The sequence below is a fragment of the Leptidea sinapis genome, chromosome 17 (assembly GCF_905404315.1).
Source record: "Leptidea sinapis chromosome 17, ilLepSina1.1, whole genome shotgun sequence".
Classification (NCBI taxonomy): Eukaryota; Metazoa; Arthropoda; class Insecta; order Lepidoptera; family Pieridae; genus Leptidea; species Leptidea sinapis.
In genome coordinates, this window is record NC_066281.1 from 14,324,798 (window position 1) to 14,346,418 (window position 21,621).

Genomic DNA, 21,621 nt, shown 5'->3' on the forward strand with positions numbered 1-21,621 from the left:
CATGTACAAATCCCAAAAATATCCCACTACCTAAGGTATTAAAACACTTAATAGGGGCGTACCAATCGTATATTCACCAGTTACATAATAAGTAAGGTCAGAGTTCTATAATAAACTTAGATAATGCGTCCTTGATGGCTTAGGGCGACATCTATGAACAATATCAAACTGTAATCGATTACAAACCCTAACATCCGGCTCGAAGGACCATGTACAAATCCCAAAAATATCCCACTAACTAAGGTATTAAAACACTTAATAGGGGCGTACCAATCGTATATTCACCAGATACATAATAAGTAAGGTCACAGTTCTATAATAAACTTAGATAATGCGTCCTTGATGGCTTAGGGCGACATCTATGAACAATATCAAACTGTAATCAATTACAAACCTTAACAGCCTTTGATCGTGTATGGCACAAGGCGCTCCTCTCAAAACTTCCATCATTTGGGCTTCCCGAGAGCTTGTGCAAGTGGACCTCCAGCTTCCTCACTGGGCGTAGCATACAGGTCGTTGTCGACGGATATTGCTCGAACCCGAAACCCGTGAATGCTGGAGTGCCCCAAAGCTGTGTGCTATCTCCTACGCTGTTTCTTCTGCATATCAATGATATGTTGACACCTCCAACATACATTGCTATGCGGACGACAGCACTGGTGATGCCGTATACACGGGCCATGCAGGTCTCTCTCGGGAAATCGTCGACCAGTGCCGGGAGAAATTTGTGTCTTCTATCGAGTCCTCTCTCGAGAAAGTCGCGGAATGGGGTAAATTGAACCTTGTCCAATTCAACCCCCAGAAGACTCAAGTTTTCGCGTTTACCACTAAAAAACCCCATTTGTCGTATCGCCACTCTTAGAGAACACTTCTCTTAAAGCCGCACCTAGTATCGGAATACTGGGTCTCGAAATCTCGAGCGATTGCCAATTCCGTGGCCATCTGGAGGGCAAAGCCAAATTGGCTTCAAGAAGCTGGGCGTCAATAGAGCACGGCAATACTTCAAGCCGGCCCACATTCTAGCGCTCTACAAAGCGCAGGTCCGGCCACACATGGAGTATTGCTGTCATTTCTGGTCTGGCGCACCCCAGTATCTGCTCGATCCATTTGACCACGTGCAACGTAGAGCAGTTCGAATTGTCGGGGACTCAGTGCTCTGTGAACGGCTGGATCTCTTGTCGTTGCGTAGAGACGTGGCTTCATTGTGTGTCTTCTACCGCATTTATCACGGGGAGTATTCCGAAGAGCTGTTTAACCTGATTCCTGCCGCCGAATTCCACCTTCGCACACACGCCACAAGTTAGGATTTCATCCCCACCATCTGGATGTGTGGCGGTCCTCCACAGTGCGGTTTTCAAGGAGCTTTCTCCCTCGTACTACAAAGCTATGGAATGAGCTTCCTTGTGCGGTGTTTCCGGGACAATACGACATGGGTACCTTCAAAAAAAGCGCGTACACCTTCCTTAAAGGCCGGCAACGCTCTTGTGATTCCTCTGGTGTTGCAAGAGAATGTGGGCGGCGGTGATCACTTAACACCAGGTGACCCGTACGCTCGTATATCCTCCTATGTCATAAAAAAAAATGAGACTTAACATCTTTGTCTCAAGGCTACGAGCGCAGTTGTAGTGCCACTCAGAATTTTTTGGGTTTTTCAAGAATCCTAAGCGGCACTGCATTTTAATGGGCAGGGCGCATCAATTACCACCTGCTGAATGTCCTGGTCGTCTCGTCCCTTATTTTCATTAAAAACAAAGTAAAATACTAGTTGACCAAGAGAGGTGGCCTGACTCAACAATAGCCTGTTTCTTCGACGGATTACTCTTCATAGAGCAGTCGTGGTCACGTCGAACGACGAACGATTCTACGCCAGTTATCCCTGGCTGTTGCTTGTCTGACACATGTGTTGAGGGGAGTATTGGTTAAGTCTTTGATCTGGTCTGTCCAGCGCATAGGGGAGCGTCCTCTTGACCTACTGCCGTTGACCCTTCCCTGAATAACAAGTCTCTCTATGGCATGCTCTCCACGTCGCGTGATATGTCCGAAGTATCTTTCTAGGCTCCGTAAAATTGCTAAATCTTTTAAAATGGATTGTGTTATATTTCATAATAAACACCCAAATGATATTAAAATATTACCTATTGAAAAATTTAAATGAATCGCAAAAAAATATTTAACATCTAAGGCCTATTATAATGTGAAAGATTATTTGAATGATAAGGATAGTTGGAACTAATGTTCTAAATTTTGTTAATGAATATTGTTATACTCATTTGAATTCTATTCTAACTTTTGTACTTCATCCTGACTTGCACTAAATAACTTATAAAGTTTTACAGTGAATAAAGATATTTTTGACTTTGACTATCTGAGGATACGGGCTCTGACTATAGATGAAAGCCTTTCTTTCACCTTAAGTTCTGCAAGTTTTGTGTGGCGTTGTGTAGAATAGTCTGTTTATCATGTTATTTAACCTTATCTTTTACCTTTAACTTCACAGTAGGTCACTGGAGCTGATCAGCGACATGTCTCAGGTGTTCTTTCATTGCGGATCCTAGTACATGGTCAGCATCGGGCTTCCAGTATCACATATCTTTGTAAAAACGGGATAGTATTATCAGTTTTCGTTTTGGGTAGGACGGCTGTCAGCTACCGTCGTGCTCCAGCTTCATCACTGACTTACTGTATAAATACCACTGAACAGGCTGTGCCATATTTTTGACAGCAAATTTTTTGTGCCTATTTGATGCGACACTCGCGAGCGTTCAGAGAACTTTTTTGAAGTAAAATACAAATGGCTGTGAAGGAACGTACAATAAACAAATGTATTTTTGCATTTTGAATTAAGTTCGTTCGTTTTCCGTGTTATTGCCGACCACGACCACTCTGATAAGAGTGTAACGTCGAAGAAGAAGAAGAATCGATGTTTGCTGAGGTTGTCATCACTAGTTTTAGTACCGCAGACTCTCGCTATGACCAACAGCGCCAAAATTACGAATATCAAACAGGCACAAAAGCACTTTAATAGCCGCCAGTCCAGTGATATATAGGAGAGGTCAGTGAGCTTCATGTACACTCGCTTGTGGCGAAATAATAAGACGTTTTATTATGTTATAAAGTCATTTATTTTAACACAATTTGAATGAATATTGATATAAGAACTATGCACATAAAAGACCCGTCATGCTATTGCAGTTGCATTTGTGTTATTGACGTTACGCAGTGACAGCGAGGTATCCTCAGGCTCTGTGGCCGTTGACCGCACGAGGAACTATTTGAGACTTACGAAATTTGCGTATTGTTCAAGAAAAAAAGGTAGGTCATAAATATATTATACTTATACAATTACAACAATTACTTTTTTTTTCAATTGTATTTCTCCATTTTAACCGAAATTCGAACAATCCATCCTCAAATCAAAACCCGTCTTGCATTACGAGTCAGTAGATTTGTGTTTTGCATCCTACTTACAGTAAGTACTTATAAAAATGTGTGAAAATGAAGTCTTGTTCACTTTAACTCCACAGATGACTCCAGTTTGTGCGAAAATCACAAAGGAAATTCCATTTGCAATTGCGCTTCAGCTCCTCCCCTAGTATAGAAATGATAGGTTTTTACATTTCGACCGATTGGAAATTCGGATTCCGCCTTAATGTGGAAGACAAATATTAAGGAGTCATCTATGGGGTTGCTCACTTATGGGGTACGCTAATTTGTCTTTCTTTTCCCTAAAAATCTTAGGTAGATTGACGGCCGTTTTCAATAACATATCTCTAGTTATGGATAATATATTGCTATCACCGTTTAATGACAAGATCTTATCTATCCATAGTTATGTCCACTATAGTTATATTATTAGTTATAGTTCAATGCTATCTGTCAATAGGTTATTGAAATGTAAGTAAAGCAAATGTAAGCGTAAAAGAGTAGATATTTTGTCTACCTCTAGTAAGTAAACTAAGGATAAATAGGTTATTGAAAACGGCCGATAGTCAATCTATGTATTACTTAATTTAAAAAGTTGGCGATTTCCATGGGTAGCTTTCACAATTATATCTTTTAAAATCCTCAGTCAGAATTTAATATTACCAAGTTGTCACTTGCATAACGTAACTTAAAACAATAATATTGCACTAAGTAGGTAAATAATTTCATAATAATTAAACTTAATAAAAAGTTGTAAGTTCACTGTTATCAATAACTTAACAAAAATAACGATAACGTAAATATAAAAGTAACACAGCTAGCACACAACATGTCATTTTGTTACAGTATGCCGCGTCGCGATAAGATTTTAGTGAAACATTAGATATTCTTTCATACGTTAGAAGGAAGGTACCATAGGAATCTAAATGCGAAGGTTCTAGAAGTGATATAGCCAAATAAAACATGTCGCGTCCGAGTAAGGTGAGATTTAGTTTCTATTTATAGAAACGCATTAATATTATGGAGTATTTTAGTACGTATATCAAAATGCGGAAACGTAGCCTATCTGCAACCATACCAATCAAAATTTAACATTTCGTGAGTCTTTTTTAACTAAATTGTTGTTTTTTTTTTGTTTAATAAAATATACCTATTGCCGTCATTTTGAACACCATACAATTGTCCCGCAATATCCGCGGCGTTTCACGAGTATAACATTTCTATTACCTCCTCATTTAGAGTGCTATGACAGGTAGGTAGTAATTATTGTACGTACCTGAAGAAGGTACGTAAGTCAAAAGGTTCAATCAAGGTTTAAGATTAGGTACATCGTATATAATTTAAGTAACGCATCCGCTTAAAAAAAGTTTATGATATCTATAATAAAATGTTGAATAATATTATCACGGAACATAAAACACCTACCTAGGTTCTAAATTAAGTACATTGAGCTTTCTTATTACTACATATATACTGGAAGTGTCTACTATTGTGAGTTTTAACCAGAGCCTGGTTTTATAAGACGCAAAATATGCTCTCGCGTATCTGATGTTGCATTAAGAAGAAACACTAGCCGCCATTATACCATACAAACGTTCTCGACTCAGTTCCCCTTGGTTTTTAACTCTAGATCAAAATTATATTGTAATAATATCCATATCATCATCAAGTGTGTCTGTCTGTTTCGCTGTGATTGATATTTTTGTTTTTGTAAGTGTTGCAGTAGCTAGGTACTTCAAAAATTGCTCAAATGGGATTAGACATATAGGCCGCAAACAAAGGCCTAGTATAGGTGCAATTCTGACAATAAGGCCCTGCATCCACCAAAGCGGGGAGGAGAGGAGATGTATTTTAATAACCAATCAGATTGCGTACTGTCCACATCTCTTCTCTAGCTTCGGTGGAAATGGATCAAGCGGAGAGGAGAGAAGATGTCTCATTTGTATATATAATTTTGTGCCGCGTCGAGCAATGCAAAACGGAGATGCGTTTAGCCGGGCGGCCCTTTACCCGCGGTCTTCCCCCGCGCCTCGCACCCCCGAAAGCGTTATTTTTCGAAGTCGTAGACATCACTTGACTGATTTCGGTATTTCACAGCTCACATCCATGGATACGATTTGGTTGCACCAGTTTGGTGAACTGCATTAAATCGGAGAGGCGGGGAGACGAGAAGGAGATAAGCCGTGAAGGTGTCAGGATATTTCCACCAAAGCGATGAGAAGATGTGAGCTGTGCATAACGGAAATGTGAGCTGGGAGAGCTGGAAATCAGTCAAGTTATGTCTACGAAAGGTCCGCCTACACGCATCTCCGCTCTGACGAAAATTCTATAGACAAATGAGACATCTCCCTTCCGCTTGATCCATTTTCACCGAAACTAAGCGGAGAGATGAAGAAAATATGATTGGTTATCAAAATACATCTCCGCTTTGGTGGATACCGGGCTTTATAAGCCAGAATTTTAAAACAGCCCGACACAGGATATTTCTTTCCCATTTCGTTTTCAAAATATATCCAGATTTATGAATTGTTTCTGTCAAGATTTTTAGTCAGAGCTGCAGTTGTTGTTGTTTTATTATTCTTAAATCTAAAAAAGCTAATGTTAATAAATTCTTAATAAAAACATTTTGAGAAAATAAATTGATCTCAAATAAAAATAATGCCCGGAATTATTTGTGGTCTAAGGGAATTTATGCAATTCCCCAGGCTACAATAAAATAATTATATGCTTTGGCTACTTCGATTGACGACTTGACTGATAAAGATAATAGTACCTACTTACTACTACATACATTGAAACTTATTTTTAATTACGTATCTACTCAAAATATTTTTATATATTAAGTAGGTACCTTATTGTGAGAGCATTTTTTGCGTCCGTATGTTACCCTTAAGACCTAAACACCCCAAAAAGAGAAGGATCTTGTGGTATTGAAATGAGAATTTAACGTTTTAAAGTCGTTATTATGCTGATAGGTACTTACCTACTACTTACCTACTAAGTACATACCAAGTAGGTATGTAAGGTGACTGAGGGTAAGATAAAAAACGGGGAAAGATAAAAAAATACAATAACGCCGAATATCAAGGAATTTTTTTAATGCTGACAATATCGTCGTGGACACCATTTTGTCTTGCCCCGCCCTGCAGTCTCCATCAGTCGCGTGAAGTGAGAGCGTACGTGTGTTTTTTATCATTTTTCCGTACGGACACATTACACGCGTAAAATTGAGTTTTTTAATCTAACTCCGCTTGCTGTATCTCCTTACATAGGTAAGAACAAACATTTTGTTTTGATATTCGTAATTAGATTTGAAATCAGCTGTTATTAGTATATTTCACGTAAGTATTTTAAGATTTATGGTGCCTTTCAAACTTCCCCTGCAAAATTTAACGGGGTAAGATGATAATATAAAACTTTCCATTTTACCCGTTTATGAAACTCCTACAAAAAGTCAGGGGTTCTCAATCTGAAATACACGATATCCCTTTCAAAACATCGTATCAAAATTTTTTATCATGGAATCAGTACATAATTCTATACTCTCTTCTGTTAAAACGCTTGTTGGTTTCAAAAAAAGTCAGGCGTAGTACTCGTATACATAAGTGCAATACTTACACGATGACAAAATGTATAATACACAGCTGATTTTTTAAGCAGATGAAAAAATTCTACGCTGGGGTGTCTAGAATTGTGTACCTACTGAATCCATGGTTAACGTTTTCATTTTGATGTCTTTAAATTTATGTTGTATTCTAATCATCGTTAAACCACTGTGGTCATTTATTTAATCAAATTAGGTAATCCTACCGTTATGGTCTTGTTAATTTTCTCTAATAATTTCCTTTGGTAGGGAAATTATTTACGAGAATTTGCCTCGATGGTCGTCGCAAGCGCAGCTGCTGTGCATGAGGTTTTGGGTTCGATGCCAGGCTGTATTTTTGATTTTCCAATAGGAATCTCTCTGTAAGAGCCGGGAGTCTGGATTAATACACGGATTGTCTTATATTATTTAGGGCTTACACATAGCTGGCAAAATATGGGTGTTCTATACACCTATAGTTTGTGTGGCGGACAACTGGTCTAGAAATTTTTTAATACCGTTGATCAACACGATAAGAAGATACACCTCTACTTTACCCTCCGGGGAATACAGGCATGTTATGATGATTACTTGTTTCTGTATCTGTACTTAGGTAGGGATGCTCCTTTGATATTTAAGTTTTTTATACATAAATATCAAAGAAATCCTTAATTTGCGACCAGAAAATCAACCACGGTATGGAACACTAAATATGCAATTTCAACTTGCATATAGATAACTTTTTATTTTTTGTTTTAGGATCAACATGCCTCGTAACTATATAAGGAAATTGTTACGGGCAACTTGTTATACTCCTGAGGACTTGGCGATTGCCATACATACAGAGGGTAGAGAATAAAGAATTAACCATGTATGCAGCAGCTAAGTTATATAACCTTACCTGCCGCTACACTACACAATCGCTTACATAAAAAAAACTGGAATAAAAAGCAGCACTCTAGGGCGTCCACTGGTTTTGCATCTTGAAATAGAAACTCAATTGGCGAACGGACTTGCAGTATTAGAAAAATGAGGATTGGGGTTATTAAGAAAGGAAGTGTTTTCACTTATAAGAGAATTCGTTCATTTGAATGGGTTGAATTTGAATCAATATCAACACCATTTAATAGTGGAGTTCCAGGTCCAGATTGGTTTACAAACTTTAGAAAACGACATAGATTATCATTGAAAAAGGCTCAACCTATTGAGCATGTCAGAAGAAAGAATTCAGATCCGTTCATCGTGGGTGAATATTTTAGCCTATTGCAGGCTACTCTAAAGACATTAGGTCTTGAACAAAGGCCATAACTCATCTGGAACTTTGATGAGACTTCCGTTAGTTTGGATCCCTCTAAAACTAAAGTAGTTGGGCGAAAGGAGGCGCCATACTCTCGAACAACTCACGGTACAGGCAAAGAACATATATCAGTTCTAACAGCAGTAAGTGCTGGCGGACAGAAACTGACTCCTTTAACCATACGACACACGTTATTTCGAGTTATCTTACGCAGCTAGTAAAAGGGGATGGATGGAGACGGAAATATTCCATAATTACATGGAAAAAGTATTTATTCCAGGACTCGGCGAAGAAAGGACAGTTCTGGTAATCCACGACGGTCATAGCACTCGTGTTGGTATAAAAGTGGTTGAGTTGGCACGAAAACATAATGTCACAATATCATACGTCTCATCTTTTACAGGCACTGGACGTGGCTGTATTTAAATCTTTTAAATCTAGCTGGGATGCCAAGTTAGTTGAATGGCAGCGACATAACGTTGGTGTGAAGCTATTTAAAAAAGTATTCTCGAACTTATTTGCAGAAGTATGGAATGATACAAAATCTGAAAGTATTATCAACGGCTTTATAAAAACTTCAATATGTCCTTTTAATTCGGATGTAATTTCAGTCGATAAGTATGATCCAAGATCTTACAAGCGCTGTATAGAAAAGCATAAAATGGAAAACGTATTTCAGCCTCCACAACCTGTTCTTCAGTCAGACGATATCTCTCCCGTATCGTTACTTGGACTTAGCTTTAATGTAATTAATAAATGGATATGTGACGATAATATTTTTAATAATGTTTAATTGTGTTCTGTTTCGTGGTTTATTTAATAAAATAAAATACGAGTGCGCTACGTGGTCCTAAATAAAAACGTGTATTTTATTTATCGAACCGACTAAGGCTTGACAGTCATGAGCATGAATATGAATTTTTTTTTTTATATCTTTTTATAACATGTTGAGAACCCCTGACTGCCAACCGTTTCAACGGGGTAAGATCGATATATTTTTTTTGATAAATTATTATTTCTGGCATTTAGAATGCGATTTATGAATGTAACTGATTTTCAAGCTATTTATGTTATCAGAGCAGAAAGTTTATTGATCACCTCATATACATAAAGACCTTCAAAAAGATTTTAGTCACTATTTCAATCTTACCCCTTCGGCATTTCATCTTTCCCCTACCTATTTTTTTTCTTAAGACCAACTTTATTGACGTTTTTTTTTCATAAAATATTGTTTCAAAAAGATTTCTGTCATCATTAAATAAACAAGTTGACTATACTTTTTTATCCAAAACATCATTTTACACATTATATTGACTTGAATCCCTTTGTTACACAACAGTTTCAAATCAACACTGTTTATCTGATCAAAAATCATTTTCGACTTACCTCCAGTCACCTTACCTACATACCAAGTAACGATTGATCTTGAAAACTATGAGTCTATAGGTATTCGTTTAGAATAACTTTCTATAACTTTTTAGTAGCCAGATATAGATGGTTGACTTACTATAATAGATATTATTTACATTCATATATATAGCTAGTGAGAATTATACTGTTCTTTCGTATTTACCACGACTTACATAATGTAATATTTGAATGCTTAAACCCAATATAATTTAGAATTTTGTGTCGTAAACATATCTGCGATATCAATTTTACCAGTGGGCTCCTTTACACGGGAGCTGGCCTCTATGCCTTATGCGTACCACAACGGCGGGGCCTATTTCTGCCGTGAAGCAGTAATGTGTAAACATTACTGTGTTTCAGTCTGAAGGGCAACTGAGCAAAGGAGATATAACATCTTATGTCTCAAGATGACGAGCGCAATTGTGGTGACATTCACAAATTTTTGGGTTTTTCAATAATCCTGAGCGGTGCTGCATTGTTATGGGCAGGGCGTATCAATTACCAGCAGCTGAACGTTCTGCTCGTCTCGTCCCTTTTAATAAAAAAAATGAACATCTCTCTCATTGCCTTATTTGTTGGTCACAATAAACATGTCAATTTTTTATTCTACTTGGCACTGTACATTGTGCGCTATGGGCCTATATGACATTTTGTTGTCATGTGGTGGCGTTCCGCTACAACAGTCGGTAGGTCCACATGGAAAGCGGGCGCCGCAGCAGCGCGGGGTGAGCTGGTTCCCGGCCGCCCACCACCATCAGGTACAGCCGTCCTTGGCTGGCCTTCCTCTCACCCAGCTCCTGCAGCTCGATGTCTCCCGCGCCCACGCCCGAGTCGGGAGTCATGGCCGACCCCAGCCTCCGCACATCAGGCCCCAGGTAGTGCGGGTTGCTGAACCCTAGTGATGTTTTGGGGAGCCTGTTAACCTGGAACCACATCAAAAGAGAAGAATAATAATAATTAGAATAATAATTATTTATGAAACAGGAATGGTGATTGAGTTAGGTTAATTCAAATTAAGACAACGCTTCTCCGCAGCGATTCTTCTAGCGTGGCAAGAGAGCGTGGGTGTCGGTGATCACCTTCCCTGAGGTGAACAGAAAACTCACCTGCTCCTGTCCCATTTCATCATCAGCCGGAAGACGTCCATTACTGGACAAAGTCTTCGCAAAAAATCTCCGCGATGATCGGTCCTGCGCTGCCCTCATCCAACGTATTCCGGCTATCTTGACTAGATCATCGGTCCATTTTGTGGGGCCTACCAACACTGCGTCTTCCGGTACGTGGTCGCCATTCGAGAACTTAACTGTCCCACCGGCCATCTGTCCGTCGAACTATGTGCCCTGTCCACTGCCACTTGAGTTTCGCAATAATTTGGGCTATGTCGGTGACTTGGGTTCTCCTAGGGATCTCCTCATTTCTGATTCGATCTCGCAGGGAAACTCCGAGCACAGCCCTCTCCATTGCTCTCTGAGGGACTATGAGCTTTCTTTCTTGGAAACCTTCGTCTTCAGACACTGTGGTAGATATTTGGGACGACAAGATTTTACGGAGCTTCCAGAACGCTGCCCAAATCAGCCCTTGTTCACTACTATTTCAACAATAATTTCAGATGGACTACATACACGCTCCAATGTTTACTATTATTGTTTTGAAAATTGCGTACGTAAAATGAAGTCGATTGACAACTACCGGGTTATGATAATATAGTGAAATTATAATATCACTGCTTTGACAATATACCAACCTACAACATAGGTAAATGTTTTATTTGGAACCAACTTCGTAATAACTTTACCGATCCTCCGGTCAATAAAAATGTCATCTCTTTATCATCACAACCAGTGTGTGATATCTCGCAAATACACGTAGACGTTACTGAAGTAAAGAAACTACTCCATGGTATTGACCCATCAAAATCCGATTGTCCGGATCATTTACTTGGAATATTCTTATTGAAATGTTCTGATTCCATATGTGCACCCATTACAATTTTATTCAACAAATCTCTCTATGCGGGTGTAATGCCAGATTTATGGAAAATGGCTTATATTACTCCAGTGCATAAAAAGGGGGCTAAGACTAATATATCAAATTACCGTCCAATTTCTAAGCTTTGTATTACATTTAAGGTTTTTGAGAAAATCATTTATAGTCAGGTTTATCCTGCACTAAGGCAAGCCTTTAGTCCCAGTCAGTATGGTTTTCTTAGAGGTCGTCTGTCTCTAATCTTGCACTTCTTAATAATTATCTAACTGAAACAATGCAGCAAGGTGTCCAAGCTGATGTAATTTACACTGACTTCAGTAAGGCATTTGACCGAATACAGCATGACATCCTTCTTAATAAGCTCTATAATATTGGTATCAGCAGTGATTTGTTAAGATGGTTTTTCTCCTATATTCATAATCGCACTCACGCTGTTGTTGTCAGTAATTATATCTCAGGGTGGCTACCCATATCGAGTGGCGTTCCTCAGGGTTCCTTTCTTGGCCCTCTATTGTTCGCAATATTTTTATATGATGTTGATACTTGCTTACGTACCGCCAAAATATTGTGCTTTGCTGACGATATCAAAATTTACAACAAGGTATCGTCACTAGATGATGCAATAGCTCTACAAGAAGACCTACACCAATTGCAAAATTATTGTGACGATCATAGCCATAAACCCATCAAAATGTAGCGTAATGACATTCACGCGAAAGCAGCATCCTATAATTTTCAATTACCAGTTGAAATGTGAAAATGTGCAGGGAGTAGTACAATACGAGACCTTGGTGTTTTACTTGATTCAAAACTATTATTTGACCAACATATAAATTTAACTATATCAAAAGCTATGAAAGCCCTTGGATTTATTATAAGAAGCTCGCGTGATTTCCATCAAGTCAAGACACTGAAGATATTGTACTGCACCTTCGTTCGTGGTCACTTAGAATATGCCTCTCAAATCTGGAATCCTTTGTATTCTACATATATTTCTCGAATAGAAAATATTCAAAAAAAGTTCTTACGCTTTCTATGCTGCCGTACTAACGACACATACAATTCAAAGTCCTACGAACAGCATTGTAAAAAGCAACATTTACTACCGCTTGAGAAACGACGTATGATCTCTGACATTGCTTTCTTCTTGAAAATAGCTTAAATAAGGTTGATTGTCCAGATCTTCTGTCGACAATTTCATTGAGAACTTCGTCAACTGCACTACGCTATAGCCGTTTATTGTATATACCTCAATCATCTACTAACTACCGGAGCAATAATTATACTATTGCGAGCTAGCACCACCTGTAATAAACTAAGTAGTGAAATAATTAATTTGGATATTTTTAAAACAACTGTCAAAGAACTGAAACAATGTATCATGAAAACATTTTTTGAATCCTAACCTGTAAATATCAAACTCTCCAATCTTTCAAAATAATGCTTCATAATTATGTATTATTTATTACTGTGACAAATTAATTACTAGTTCTTTTCTTGGAATTATTTACTGTATGTGTATGTTTAAATTATATGCATATCGATAACACCACCTTCTGTTATCTTTTCAACTATAACTAATTCATTACAGGTTGCCTGGTAGAAATCGCTCTTAAACGATAAGGCTTAAAAGCAATAGGCGGCTTTTTGTAGTCTCGATTTTTGTTATGTTTAATTATTTTGTGGTGTGCAATAAAGATATATTTCATTTTCATTTCATTTCATCAAGTGTGCTTATTATTAGATTATAATTTTACATGTTTAATTATAATAATAATTTTGCTTCTTACTACTTCTATTTAAGTTTCTATTGTATTTTTATTTTGTGTAAATAGCTGTTGATATTCCTTGAAATAAATAAATAAACTTCAGAGTGTTGAGAATATTCAGTTTTTAGTTACCTAATTCGACATTTCATATTATATGGCGAACATACAGCCCATTCAGCTGAAGAATAATCTTGGTTAACTCATGACCTCAGAATTATTAGAAGCTAATAATTCGCCTTTTATTTTGTCGTCAAGAAGGTTTATTGGCTGGTCCATGGTTCGTGCTCGTGAAAATAAACTAGATCAGAAACGTAACATCTGGTTATCTTTATTAAGTGTACTATACCTTCTCAGCGCTGGCGTAGTCTGACGTGGATAGTTCCGCCTCATCTTCAGTAGTGTCCGTGACTGGTATTTTGGTGAACTTTACGGAGGCAGACTTGGTCAGGATTGTAGTTTTGCTCTCTTTCCGGCTCTCACGTTTCATGTCCTCCTCCTCTTCAGAGTCGAAGTATACAAGTTTGGTGGCTTCCACCGGGGACAGCACAGGCGTAGGCAGCACCATGTCCGCGAAGTCCGGCACGGATATCGGTTCCCTGCTCATGTCTTGCCGCGGGCAGGGCTGTGGGCTGTCGTCGCCGTCCGCTGGCTGCCGCTCGTCGATGATGTACGCCGACCGTGACTTTGACATCGTTGATGGCTCCCTACAAACTCTTCCAGTTTAGTAATTGGAAATATAAACTAATAACTTTATAATTATTATTATGTGACCAAAAATGTGCTTGCAATTTAGTTAATCTTCTCTTCTTTAATGGACCATGGGACACTCAGTATTCAGCAATACAACTGATCGAATACTCTGCCGGATTTTGCAATGAATAGAAATGTAGCTTTACCCCTTTTGGTGTTCGTTAAGAGCATGGGGCCACAATAATACTAGTATGACAATAATAATTGTTAATGTGCGTGTTGAGTCAGTGAGTATCGACTAGTCTTCAACGACATGTTCCTAAATACTTCTTCTCAAATAATAAAGATGGTAGATACCCTACTTACCATCAACTTCAACAAACTCTGTGGAAGTTAGTTTACGTATAGTTTAGTTGCGGCTTTACAGTTAGATGGTTGTTCTACATACACAGTTCACCAACCTGATCAAACTCTCCGTGGAGTCTTTATCCCCGAGCACGCTGTAAGAGCAGCGTGCCGCACGCCGGATACGGAAGGAGGAGAGCTTGGAGATCTCCCGCAGGAAACCGGCGGGCGGCTCTGGTCTGCTCTCGTGCCCGCGGGGCTCGGTCGGTGCGGCGCGGGAGCCGCTGGTCCCCACGAGCAGGGCGCAACAGTCCACGCGCGCGGTCGGCCAGTTGACGCTCTGTACTATACGCTCCCAAGTCTCCGTCGCTGTTTTAAACAAATAGGTACAATATGAAAACTTCTGATTTTTCTTGAATAATAGTACATTACAATACGATACGAGTGCGCAAAATAAATCAACGGGGTGACCTATACTATTATATATTGATACTATTTTTCCTATTAAGTTGCGCAAAGTTTCGAACTTTTTTAACGATTTTTATCGACTGATACTTTGACGTTCGTTGTCTGAATTAACAAAACGGCGGAATACAAAACACAGAACGCCCGTTTTGACAGGTCCATTCCAGACGACAGATGTAAACAAACCGGCGCGTGCAAGAGCGCTCGGGCTCGGGGAGACAGTGTCGCTCGCGCGTGTTAAGGTGAATACATACTATCAACATGCAATCCGACACGGTGTGGCGACACCTAACGTGTGCCGTGCACATACACAACATCCCAACCGACGCTGCAATCTACATTAGCTTTGCTAGTATCATGTGAAATGCGAAACTGTTGCGACGTAGCCACGGATTTATTTTTACCAGACGAGCTAGATCAAGATTTCGAGGAATATTTATTGCAGATTCTGGGGTTTAGATATAATACAGAAAAACTTGAATAAAAAAATGTATTAGACGAAAAAGATACTGGATTCATGAAATAAAATATGTATTTCATTTTCACAGCGAATGAACCGGCCAAATGTGGGGTTTTTTTATTATTATCAAATAAACTGTGCTATTAAAAGCGAGCGTTGGTTTTATTTTTCCTTTAAATTTAAAATATAGGTAAACTTCTTTTGACCATAATTACAACAAAAACTATTAACCATAAAAATAAATTGGTCCCTACGATAACTGACTTTGACATTTGAAACCCTTGAAATTCCCCCTTTTTTATAAAATATTATTTTCATTTTTTTATTCCAATGATGTTGGGTAATTTTTATATACAAAACTATTCCTTTCATGTCGTTTTACTTACTTATATAATCGACTGGAACATGCAGATATACGGATAGAGAAAGTCGCACCAAGTGTTTTATTTTTACTATTTTCGTGCAAAACCTTAAATAAAATGAAAACTTACCCGTCGTATTCTGCCCTGGTAATCGAAAGGGCAGTAAGTCAAAGGTGGCCATTTTTTTTATTACTGATTTGGAATGTACATCAAACGAGCTTTCTTCCTATCTAGGTTTCATACATCTACGTATATTAGAAATGCATTTTCTTTTTTGATGAATAGCAGTAAGAACGGTAAAATAATTGAGTTAACTAGGTCAAAGAGCAGTATTTCATTGATATACTGCCCTTTTCATTAGTATTCACATATTTCTTAACAAAAGATCAGTAAATTTCTGACATACTGCTCTTTACGTTAGTATTAACCAAAGTACCAAATGAATTTTACTAGTTTAATCTACAGTATGGAGCTGTACTGCGCTTTAAGATAGTAATTTTATAATGAATGACTCATAATACACATTAATATAAACACAGTATCATCACTTACTGCTTTTATAACATAGCAAAAGATGAAATAATTTAATAGTTTTGTTAATCAGTAGAGCAGTAAGTGGTTGTTACTGCTCTACTAGCTACGTATTAATGATCTAAATATTCGGTCATTTCGCTTCAAGTAGCGCGGTTGAGTGATGGTCGTCTGATTTTATTTTATTTACGCCTTTTCGTGACGCGTAGTTTTGGCGCAAGGTAGGTATAAGGTGAGTAATTATTGTTTATTTTAAATATTGTAAGGAATCCTTTTATTTAATATGCTTTGTTATGTGAAATAAACAACTTACTTAAATGGAAAATAAAGCTAATTACTAATCCGTTTTGAATAATAATACTTTATATTTGTACCGTTTATACCAAAAAAAATGTAACGATAAATTCACTCATGATGCGGTTAGAAGATACACGATAATTATTTGAACCTTGGTTGGGAAGCACAAGGAGTAATGATAAAGAACCTTACATCCGAAGTCAAGGAAGGTTCAATCAAGAAAAAATGTTAATGAAAGCAACACTTATAGGCGCAATAAAATGTACAAATATTTTTTTCTGACATCTGATAATGAGAAAATGGAAGTGTGTATAACGTTTTTTCTGACCACGTTAGGATATAATAAAAAAAATGACAAAAGGTAATTAAAAATATTAGAAAAGATATATCTGATCAATAAGATAAGAGGGGCAAACATAACATTAGACAAAAAATTTCTTCATTATAACCTTCTTCAGTATAACCCAGTCATATCACACTATCGAAGAGAACATGCTCCGAGAAGAAGGTATTTGTCGAGCGATGTGACTCTTAAGATTATCTACGAGGATTACAAAGCCAAGTATCCAGACCATAAAATTTCATACAAATTTGTTACAAAACAAATGAATATTTCATTTGTAACTCTTTCTAACTAAGAATGCGAAATTTGTACAGGGTATAAAATGCATAAAGAAGAAACTAAGCACAGTGAGGAAGATATATGTTCAGATTGTGTAAACTGCAATGCCTATCTGAAACATAACGAAAGATACATTAACAGCAGAGAGGAATATCAAAATGATATGAAAAACCAGGAAAGTAATGAAGAACTAGAATTACTTATTTATCAGCGGATCTTTATAAGGTAGTGCTGCTTCAACGTATAGATATATAGATATAGATGATCAAAATTGTCTTGTTTACCACTCGTATTATATGCTTCAACGAGAGCTTTGTGCCTTTTAGCAAATTCACAGATAAACAGAAACCGGTCGCTGTTTTGTGGAATGAAGTGATATCGGGAGGAAAATAAGAAGATATTGCCTCTGCCATGTGTCAGCCGATATCATCATTTGGTTAAAAAATCTCTACAAAAGCAAAGGAAGGTTTATGATTTTAATGATTATGTCAATTGTGTCGCAACTTGTACGAAAAATGTAACTGTTAAAAAAATGAATGTCACCGACTTCTTCCAGTTTCAAGATAAATCATCTCAGCATAGGCTGCGTAATACTCAGCCCAGGGTATACTTGAAAGACATAGTTGCTGTACAAGTTATCAGAGGGAGTTTAGATATTCATTACAAGATTAACCAACCATAAAGATGAAACATTCCGATCATTAAGCTTTTTACAGGTGAAAGTTCTTAAATTAAAAGAAATGCCTTATCCTGATCACAGAATTATTGAAAGAGGAATTGCTGACGAAAGGAAAAAGCAGATAATTCAAAACTTGTGTCCGTTAATGCCTGTTAATCGTAGATTTTTTTGGGAAAATTTGTTTGTAAATAATGTTGAAAACTTGGCAATCGAGGAAGACGAAGTCGGAGAAAATGAAACACAGTAACTTATAAAGTGATGAATAATATTTTTAATAATGATTTTTTTATTTTCCCTACTATTTACAGACATACTGCTTAAGAAATTCTGAAAAGACCTTACAATATGGAAAACCTGGAAATGGTCAAAATATAATTAAAAATCTAAGGTTTCTTTACTGCTGTTTTAAGTAGTCATTTAAATTTATTATTTTGGATTCTTTAAGCAATATAGCAGTATGAAATAATACTAAGCAAGAGTGCAGTATCTATGGCAGTTACTGCCCTCTTACCTAAATATTGATTAAAATAAGTTAAGAATATGGTAATGAAGACACGATTTGTGATGTTTTAGAATAACCCTATTAAAAATGTTAAAACAATGTTTTTCTTCTGTAAAGAACACATTTTTTCCTTTCTTTTGACATGTATAACATAAAAATCGAGTGTATAATTTTGTCACAAACGCTTAAATTGTGACAAATACTTTGCGCGCTGTTTTCTCGAAACCGCCTTTTCTGACTTACTGCCCTCTCGATTACCAAGGCAGTATTCGGATATTATGATCCCGATATTGGACCGAACTCATGTCATATAACACCGGGTATCTTTTGACTACTTCTATTAATTGTCATTTTTATAAATAGCGTTCATACACCACGAAAGCTCTCGCACAACTGACGCGTGGCGTCGGGTGTTAAGGCGAAGAGTAAGCAGAAAACACGCAAACATGGTGTTTTTAGACAAGTTTTGTGGTGAAAGTATAGCATTTCGAGCTATGAACACTACTTAATCCTGTTACACATATCCTTAAGTCTTATTTGTAGGTTGCTAATTCTTGCTGTTGGTTATAGTTAACACTGCCGAGCTTTTTTGAACTACCACATTTCTTTGAAGTTAAACAAGTTTTTTGGCATGTCATTTTTTTTGGTACTTCTCTCAGAAAAGTTATTCTTATAGCTTGTACTTTTTCGTGTAACTAGGTTGATTTATTCAGATTAGTAGTGAATAACGAGGATTGTAAGCATATAAACTGTTTACCACGCAAGAATTTTGAAAATATTGGATTTGTTACATAGATGGCGGGCCGGCAGCCGTGATAATAGAAAAAACATGTTCCCTCAATTACTTACGAAACAAAAGTCTCAAAATACAAACTGGAATATGATTTACCAAAATGGAACCTCCACAGCTCGTTGGTGGGATGTCCGTTGGCCTCTCCTCCAAAGATATAGAGGTGTGCCCCAGCTCTCAGCCCGGCGTGCCCGCTACGAGCGCTCGGAGACAGCTTGGCGGGAGTGCGCACGCTCGTCCACACCCGCGATACTGCACGGAGTAGGCATTCAACAATCACTCATTTAACTTGTTTCAATTTTCTTCAAAGCACAAGGAGAAAAAGTTTTTTCGATACAGTTGTTAAGCATAGCGTACTTTCAGAGGCTATAATTATGATTCGAAAAAATTTTTTTTCATAAGCATCTATCTTTTACGCGGTGGTGACTTTCTTTTGCCATAAGAAAAAATGTGCCATTTTCTGAAAGTATGTTGTAGGTAAAAAAACTGTATTGTAAAACGTCGAGTGATAAACGGGTGTGTAGGTTATTGCAAAACAATAACCTACTTTCCATAATTTTATTTCATGGTTTCATACTTTGCCGACTAGATAGGTACTTTTTGGTTCTCTCGTTCTTCTTCTAGTTCAATCATTTATTTATTATTATTTTTTTATGATTGTAAGAGACAAGGCGAACAGAACGTCCAGTGGATGGTTATTGAAACGCCCTGCCCATTACAATGTAGTGCCAGAAAGGATTTTTGAAAAACCCAAAAATTCTTAACGGCACTACAATTACACTCGTCACCTTGAAACATAAGGTGCTAAGTCTCATTTGCCCAGTAATTTCACTAGCTAGGGCACCCTTCAGACCAAAACACAATAATGCTTACACATTACTGCTTCACGCAGAAATAGGCGCAGTTGTGATACCATAATTTAGATTGTTGACATGTAATGTTATTTGGAAATATGCCGCAGCAGGCATCATCCCGCAAGTATTGTTTGGTAGCTCTAGCTGTCACTCTAACCGACAGTGTAATATAGAATTACTCACTGGTGTCGTAGTGCCACAAGTCAGCGCAGTCCTGTAGGTCGCACTGGCCGCCGTGCACGTAGAGCCGTGTGTCGTGCAGCACGGCCGCGTGTCGGTGACGGGCCGGACCCGGCGTCGACGTGCGAACTTGCTGCCACCATTCCGTTTCTGAAGTAACACACTTTAAAATGTCTACTAGTAAGCAACAGGCTAGACCACACAAATATTATAAATTTGTTGGGTGGTGCGGATAAAGTTGATGGGTGGTGCGGATAAAGTTGATGGGTGGTGCGGATTAAGTTGATGGGTGGTGCGGATTAAGTTGATGGGTAGTGCGGATAAAGTTGTTGGTCGGTGCGGATAGAGTTGATGGGTGGTGCGGATAAATTTGTTGGTCGGTCCGGATAAAGTTGATGGGTGGTGCGTATAAAGTGGAAGGGTGGTGCGGATAAAGTTGATGGGTGGTGCGTATAAAGTGGAAGGGTGGTGCGGATAAAGTTGATGGGTGGTGCGTATAAAGTGGAAGGGTGGTGCGGATTAAGTTGATGGGTCGTGCGGATAAAGTTGATGGGTGGTGCGGATTAAGTTGATGGGTAGTGCGGATCAAGTTGTTGGTCGGTGCGGATAAAGTTGATGGGTGGTGCGGATAAATTTGTTGGTCGGTCCGGATAAAGTTGATGGGTGGTGCGTATAAAGTGGAAGGGTGGTGCGGATAAAGTTGATGGGTGGTGCGTATAAAGTGGAAGGGTGGTGCGGCTAAAGTTGATGGGTGGTGCGTATAAAGTGGAAGGGTGGTGCGGATAAAGTTGATGGGTGATGCGTATAAAGTGGAAGGGTGGTGCGGCTAAAGTTGATGGGTGGTGCGTATAAAGTGGAAGGGTGGTGCGGATAAAGTTGATGGGTGGTGCGGCTAAAGTTGATGGGTGGTGCGTATAAAGTAGAAGGGTGGTGCGGCTAAAGTTGATGGGTGGTGCGTATAAAGTGGAAGGGTGGTGCGGATAAAGTTGATGGGTGATGCGGTCCAGTATGTTCGATTACAGGTAACCCACCATAATGGAACGCCCACAGCTCGTTGGTGGAGCCGCGCAAGTCCCGGTAGCCCCCGTAGATCAGCAGACAGTCCCGCAGTGCGTGCGCCGAGTGTCCCCGGCGGCCGCGGGGCCCGGCGCACGCACCGCGCGGGTCCTGGCCGGTCGTAGTGAGCCGCCGCACGTCCTTGTACGTAGGGCACGCGGCGCCCGACAGCTTGCGCCATACTTGTAACTGCATATTTCAAATATGATGCTTATTACACATTCAGAGATAGATTCAGGCCGGTAACGTGAGACCGCTAATGCAGATTTTAAATGATATCAGTTGAAACAGGTGCACTCTTGGACGATTACACTTACGTT

At 38.5% G+C, this 21,621-nt stretch overlaps 1 protein-coding gene across 1 annotated transcript in view; it reads right to left on the minus strand.

The window, feature by feature from the left end:
* Nucleotides 1-3,104: 3,104 nt before the first annotated feature.
* The window catches only part of LOC126968920 (uncharacterized), a 57,159-nt gene continuing 38,642 nt past the window's right edge, over nucleotides 3,105-21,621 (minus strand). Inside the window, exons 4-9 of the mRNA XM_050814118.1 lie at nucleotides 21,277-21,490; nucleotides 20,249-20,395; nucleotides 19,311-19,463; nucleotides 14,620-14,872; nucleotides 13,815-14,172; nucleotides 3,105-10,636 (exon numbers count right to left, since the gene is read on the minus strand). Of these exons, the coding sequence (XP_050670075.1) occupies nucleotides 10,388-10,636; nucleotides 13,815-14,172; nucleotides 14,620-14,872; nucleotides 19,311-19,463; nucleotides 20,249-20,395; nucleotides 21,277-21,490 (1,374 nt within the window). The 3' untranslated portion in view covers nucleotides 3,105-10,387. The remainder of the gene's footprint in view (nucleotides 10,637-13,814; nucleotides 14,173-14,619; nucleotides 14,873-19,310; nucleotides 19,464-20,248; nucleotides 20,396-21,276; nucleotides 21,491-21,621) is intronic.